The sequence below is a fragment of the Buceros rhinoceros genome, unplaced genomic scaffold (assembly GCF_000710305.1).
Source record: "Buceros rhinoceros silvestris isolate BGI_N320 unplaced genomic scaffold, ASM71030v1 scaffold18672, whole genome shotgun sequence".
In the NCBI taxonomy this organism is placed as follows: Eukaryota; Metazoa; Chordata; class Aves; order Bucerotiformes; family Bucerotidae; genus Buceros; species Buceros rhinoceros.
In genome coordinates, this window is record NW_010398572.1 from 45,799 (window position 1) to 52,311 (window position 6,513).

The 6,513-nt window shown below is 55.4% G+C and overlaps 1 protein-coding gene across 1 annotated transcript in view; it reads left to right on the plus strand.

Annotated features, from left to right (window-relative positions):
* The window catches only part of KCNT1 (potassium channel, subfamily T, member 1), a gene marked incomplete at its 3' end in the record, with an annotated part of 39,580 nt that overhangs the window by 20,389 nt on the left and 12,678 nt on the right, over positions 1-6,513 (plus strand). Inside the window, exons 3-10 of the mRNA XM_010131162.1 lie at positions 184-263; positions 1,370-1,469; positions 2,635-2,691; positions 3,046-3,094; positions 3,630-3,689; positions 4,521-4,595; positions 5,066-5,149; positions 5,660-5,754. Coding sequence (XP_010129464.1) covers positions 184-263; positions 1,370-1,469; positions 2,635-2,691; positions 3,046-3,094; positions 3,630-3,689; positions 4,521-4,595; positions 5,066-5,149; positions 5,660-5,754 — 600 coding nt within the window. The remainder of the gene's footprint in view (positions 1-183; positions 264-1,369; positions 1,470-2,634; positions 2,692-3,045; positions 3,095-3,629; positions 3,690-4,520; positions 4,596-5,065; positions 5,150-5,659; positions 5,755-6,513) is intronic.

Below are 6,513 nucleotides of genomic sequence, written 5' to 3' on the forward strand. Positions count from 1 at the left end.
TGTTCACGGCTGGTGGTACCGGCACTTCAGTACTGTGGGAGCAGCTGGGAGCCTGGGGCTGAGCTTGGGGTCTGTTGTGGGCTGTTCGGGGGGGGTCACCCGGCCAGAACAGGGGGGTGGGGCTTCTGGGGGGCTCTGACCTGCCACCCTGCTGATGGGCTGCTCTGGGTGCTTTCGCTGCAGGGTGCAAGTCGAGTTCTATGTGAATGAAAACACCTTCAAGGAACGGCTGAAGCTCTTCTTCATCAAAAACCAGCGATCGAGTGAGTGCTCTGTGTGTGGAGCAAGCGTCTGCTGGGAGAAACCAAACCGTGCCCAAGTTGGGAGAGTCGTGCTCCGTCCTTGAGGGACGAGAAGCCATTGCCATCTGCTGGTGGCTGTTTCCCATGTGTCCCCAGCGCTGGCTGCCCGCTGGCCTTTCTGTTGGGTGTTGGCCAATTTGGTTTGGATCGTGGTGTCCCTTTGGAGAGGAAGGGACACTGCCTGCCACCTTTGCTCACTGAGGACAAACACAGCACGAGAACTAGCTCAGGCAAACTGGCTGGGAAACGGGAGAGCATCAGTAGCTGCCCAGGGGGTTCGGGGAACAAATATCCCTGTCAGGGAGTCAGCGATGCCCCCCCCTCCACCCGCAGGGAGGTCAGCGGCTGTGGGGACAGCCGAGGCAGGCTGTGAGTCCCTCGCTCCTGCTCCAGCCAGCCGAATTAGCCTCCACTTGATTAATGGTGTTTTTATTTTCTTTCTCCGAGATGTCATTAGCTGTCTGGAGGGAGTCCGCTTGTTATTTATAAATCCACATTTTCTTTTCCTCCCTGCATCCTGTCGTCTTGTTAAAAAGCTGGAGTGCAGTGCAACAGGGTGCCCACAGGGAAGTTTTTAATGAAAATGTGATGAATTTCTCACTTGTAAATTGAGTAATAACCCAATGAACTGGCTGGGGAGGGAGTGTGGATAAAGCAGCAGCTTTTGCTCGCTGTCCTTCCTCCTGCAAGCTGTTTGCAGTGTGGAGAGCGGAGCAGGACCTGGCCCTGCCTGCCTGATGCTTTCTAATAGCTGCCTGCTAATGAGGGGGATACACTCCAGCAGCATCTGATTTGTCTCTCGCATCTACTGGGGCCAGCAAGGAGCTGACTCATCATTATTGATTTCTGTGTTAGTCTCCTTTATACCTGTGTAGAGCCCCAGGTGAAGCATGAGCAATGGTTGAGTACTGCCCTGGGGCTCCTGCAGCTCCCCAGGAGCTCGATGAGGTCCCGCAAAGCTTGAGGTGAACTAGAGGGGCTGTCCAGTGGGGTGTCCGAGGGGCCCAGGGTGCCTGGGGTGGCTGGGTCGTGCTGCCTGGCTCACGCTGTGCTCCCCTCTGCCACAGGCCTGAGGATCCGACTCTTCAACTTCTCGCTGAAGCTGCTCACCTGCCTCCTGTACATCGTCCGCGTCCTGCTCGACAACCCAGAGGAGGGCATAGGCTGGTGAGTGTCACCAACACTGCCAGGCTCCCCAGTGCCCCGTGCAGTGGTGAGCGCGGATACAGTGACAGTGACGATGCACAGCGGGTGGCTTTTCTCGTGGCAGATGGTTTTGCTCACTCTGGCTGTTTGAATTGGTAGTTCAGCCCAACCTGTTGGTCCTGCTGGGCTTTTCTCCCTGCCCCAACCCCATGGACAGGGGCGTGGGCATCCACTGGCCCTGCGTGGCTCATGGGGAAAAGGTGGGTGGAAAAATTCAGGGTCACGTTCATTTGCAAGTGCTGTCTGGCTCTAACGGTCAGGGGCGCAGCGGGGCCTCAGACACTGGCAAGAGCTCTTGATTTCAGTGCATCACCATGCAAGAATTTTCTAAATCCTGACGCCCTTGAAGACACTCATGCTAAATCCCTTTTAAGCATTTGAGAAGGAAATATGTTTTGCCATTTAGCTCCCCGAGGTAACAGCTGATTACATATATCAGCCCTGCTCTGGCTTTCAGTATAAGCCTATTTTTAATATGCCCTTGCCTTGTTTAGCTCACGTACGGCGTGAGGGTTTTTTTCAAGAGCGAGGGGAATTAGCAATTTGATTTTCTCTTTGTAAATGTTGCAGAATACTAAGTACATCCGCATGGTCCAAAAGCGGTTTCAACCCTGTGAGAATTAAGTGTGACACAGACACACACCCTGGAAAGGTTTCGGGGAAGTTCACTTTCCCAAGGGCGTGCGGCAAAATAAATGCTGGCCAGCGGGCACGCATCCCTCGCAGCAAGGTGAGGGGAGAGCTTGGCTGCGGTGCCGGCTGCTTGGGGCCCGGCTAGCCTTGTCCTAGAAGCCAAAACTCAGCAGCTCTTGCTAATTGCAACCTGGCAGTTCCTAGCTGCAGCCCTGTGTTTGAGCACTGTGCCTGGCAAGTATCATCATTTCACAGCATCTCTGGTACGCGCTGACGTCCCTGACAGGTCTTGTTCTCCAGTAATAAGAGGTTCTAAACTGCCTGGGTGAGACAGGTCCTGTGGAAAGCCCTGGCTGCAGGGACCAGTGTGTGTCTGGGGTCTCCCCGAGCATCAGAGCACAGCAGCAAGCCCACGGGGTCCACGCCAGCACCCCTTCCCCCTCCCCCCCCACCTCTGACTGCTCTCCTGTGCTTTGTCTATGTCTTCTCCTAGCTGGGAATGCGAAAAGCAGAATTACACGGCGTTCAACCAGTCCACGAAGATAAACTGGTGAGTCGAGAGCGGCTGCAGTGCCAGGGTCTGCCTCTGCTGGGATGTGGGGATGCAATGACGGATGTGGCTGGTGCTGGCAGTGCCTGTGGCCATTTCTTGATCATGGGGCTGCTCAAGGGGTGCAGAACAGCATTCCAGGATCAAATCAACTGACAAGTGCCGTAGCTGCATCCTTGGGAATGGCTTATTCCCAGTGCAGAGGCTGCTTGAAGAAACGGTCCAGTGAGGAACACCAGTACGAGTCCTATGCTGGATCCTGCATCAGTGGTGGCCTCAGAGTGGCATTCGGTGGGGGGTGAAGGCACTGCTAGTTGGGCTACAGCTTAGGTCCATTCTGAATTTTCTTTGCAGGTCACACATCTTCTGGGTGGATAGAAAAACACCGCTGTGGGCTGTGCAGGTGAGTGCCCAGACCTGAGGCATGGCGTGCAGGAGCCCAGCAGGAGCTGGGGTGTGAGCTCTGCTGTCAGCAGGTCTCTGGGCATCCTCTGCCCACAACAACGAGGGGCAACGGCTTCTCCTGGGTGAGCAGAAAATGAGCAGGGGCTTCTGGGAGCAGCCACACCCTGGGTGAAAATCTTGGGGGCCAATAAGAGAGGACAAGCTGTAGGAAGATAAAACCCTGAGGCCGGCTCAGCTTCTCCCCAGCCTGGATGCAGCTGTGCCAGTAACAGGCTGTTTTCAGGCCAGGCAGCTGCCTGGGGAATTGCCTGTGGGAAGGTTGAGCACCCGTCGGGTTCTGCTCAGGGGTCCCTGCACGCCTCTTTCTCACCCATCAAACCCAAACGGGTGCAGGGAGAGCAAACAAAGAGGCCCTCCTCTGCGATACCCCTGGGATCTCCTCATCGCGGAGGGCAGGGGGGCTCACAGAGCTCTGATCGACTGGCGATGCATGGAACGAGCCCGCAGCGGCCCCTGCCCATGTGTCTCTGCAGGTCAGCATCGCTTTAATCAGCTTTCTGGAGACCATGCTGCTCATCTATCTCAGCTACAAGGTAAGTGCTGCGGGGCGGGCGATGGGCAGTGATGTGCAGCCTGGGTCTCACCCCCCGCCGTGGATTCATTTCTCCTTCGCTGAGCTGTCGGAAGCCAAAGCATCCTGAGAGGACGTTTGTCTCAGTGATGTCTCGGCTGGCTGTGGCTGCTTTCCTCTCTCATTCCCCCTCGGGCAGCTGGAGAAATGTTGTGCAGAGCAGAGTCGGAGATCTCTTTCCACTTCCCTTTAAATTCAGACCTGTTTTACAAAGGCTCGCTTTTAGCAGGGCCAGATTGACGTGCACTGAATTTCCTGCAGCTGAGGACGTGGAGCTGAGCTCAGCAGCACGGCTCCTGCCTGTGCCCAGGTCTGCTGCCTCCGGAGGTAGCGGGCCCTGCTCCAAGCCGGGCGGGGAGAGGCACAGACTGACTCCTTTGGACCAAAGCCCTTTAAAATGGTCAAGAAAAGTGACCTTAACAAATGACATCTTCTCGGGGTCCCTGGGCAGTCGGCACAAGAGCCTCAGCCCCTGTGTCACCTACCTGGTTTGAGTGCCAGCAACTGCATCCATCGCTCTCATTCTCCAGCCTTGCACGAAGCCTCATTGTCCCCCAGCTTTGGGCAGCAGCAGTGATGGACAGAGGGACACTGTGGCTGCAAGAAGGACTGAACCTCTTGGGAAGGCGTTTCCCACTCTAGCCCCACGTCTCTCTCCCGCTGGAAAACCAGAGCATCGCTGGCTGCTCTGCTGTCCTTCCGCCATCTAGCAGGGTCTGTCACAGAGTGGGCACTTTTTAGTTGTCGTTTGGCAGATCTTTAAGCTGATAATTGTTTGTTTTGATTTTCTCAGGGGAATATCTGGGAACAGATTTTCCGCATTTCATTCATCCTTGAGATGATCAACACGGTGCCATTTATTATCACGGTGAGTGTTTCCCGGTGACATTTTAAAGTTATTTAAAGTTTAATAAGTGCTGTAGTTTTGGTGGCGAAATCAAGAAGAATGGGTGTCTGGCCCAGTGGTATTTAAAGCTGGCAGGAAATTTTTCTCTTTGGTATTTTTCAACATAATGACTTTCTCTGGAGTGTTACCATCCCCCCTTCAGCTGCTCCGCTGCAGCGGCGGGAGTGCGGTCCCTTCCAGTGGCAGCCTCTGCGGAGGCCAGTGCTTGGTTTGGTTTTTCAACAAAAGGACTTTCTCTGGAGTGTTACCACCCCCCCTCCAGCTGCTCCGCTGCAGCGGCGGGAGTGCGGTCCCTTCCAGTGGCAGCCTCTGCGGAGGCCAGTGCTTGGTTTGGAGATGGATCCTTCCTGGCAGAGCTCAGATTGGCTGTTTGTAGCTTTTTCTGATAGAGAACATGGATTTTTTTCTGCAAGTAACTCTTGCTTTCATAGATATTCTGGCCTCCTTTGCGGAATTTGTTCATTCCCGTGTTTCTGAACTGCTGGCTGGCCAAGTACGCCCTGGAGAACATGATTGTGAGTGACCGGACATATCCCACCCCTTTTGCCCTGGGTCCCTCCGCCCTGGGGAAGCCGAGGGTGGCGTGGCTGGGAGGGAGGCTCTTGGCTGCCAGCAGCTCTTGGGCAGGTTTTTGGTGCTTGGTGTGTGCAGCCGTGCCAGCGTTGGTGGAAGGTGAGGGTTTGCCAGCTGGTGATGCTGGGCTGTGTACCTGAGCAGGACTCCTTTGGTGTCTAAGCCATGCTGACTCTGCTGGCTGGGTTTTGACAGGGACAGGCTCTGGTTGTGCCTGGGATGTGGTATTACAGCAGCGTGAGCTACACCAGCCATTCCCACGTGCCCACTCGAGCTGTCTGTCCTGACAGCAGAGCCCAGACCAGCTCACAGAAATGCACATTCCTTTTTAAGGGCCAAGTTCTGGCCTGACCTTCACCTGGGGGGGCATTGCTGGAGCCAGCGAGACAGCAGCTGGTGCTTGGAGGAGTACTTTACCCTCTGAGCTGGTGAGCCCTCTCCTCTCTTCCCAGAACGACCTGCACCGAGCCATACAGAGGACCCAGTCCGCGATGTTTAACCAGGTGCTCATCCTGATCTGCACCCTCCTGTGTCTCGTTTTCACGGGGTGAGTGTTGCTCTTTGTTTCACTGAACCACCTTCTTCATCCAGGGAAACCGATTTTGCACATCCCAGGGGGGACTGGCAGAGCCAGGCTCTCCAGGGCAGGGAGATGGGGTGGGACCTTCCCACCTGTGGTGCGAGGGCTCTGCCAGGATGTGATGTGATGATTTGGGAGCTGAAGAAGGTTCTGCCTTTAAGTGGTGTCTTCTAGCTTGATTTGTCAGCCCGAGAGGTTTGTGCACACTGAGGAAAGCGTAATTGTTCAGGGCTGCGGATTGAATTGAATTCCTACGCCTCTGGCATCCTTCCTTTGCTAATGGGGCAGGTCCCAGTTTCCTGGGCTGTGTTGGAACTGGGGAGCCATAGCAAGCAGTGTGTCCCAGGTTTCCCTCCTGTCCATGGACTTTGCCTTGGGCACAGCCGCATCTGCGGGAGCTTTGGGGTGACCCCCTGTACCACCAGCCCTGTGGTGGGGTCCCCCCTCCCTTACTTCATTCCCCAGCGCACTGAACACTGGGAAGAGCAATTCCTATTTTAGAAACTAATTATCCTCCCTAATTATATGATTTTAACAGAAACTTTTTAACAGGCACGTGTGAGGATGAGGGCGCTGTCGGAGGGAGGTGGGCGATGCGGACACACGTCTCAGAGCAGGGCTGAGAGTGCTGCCGGGTCAAGGGCAGGGACAGCAGCTTCCTACGGGGACATGGGCTTGGATGTGTGTGACAGCTCATTCACCAAGACCCACTGCGCTCGCTGGCTC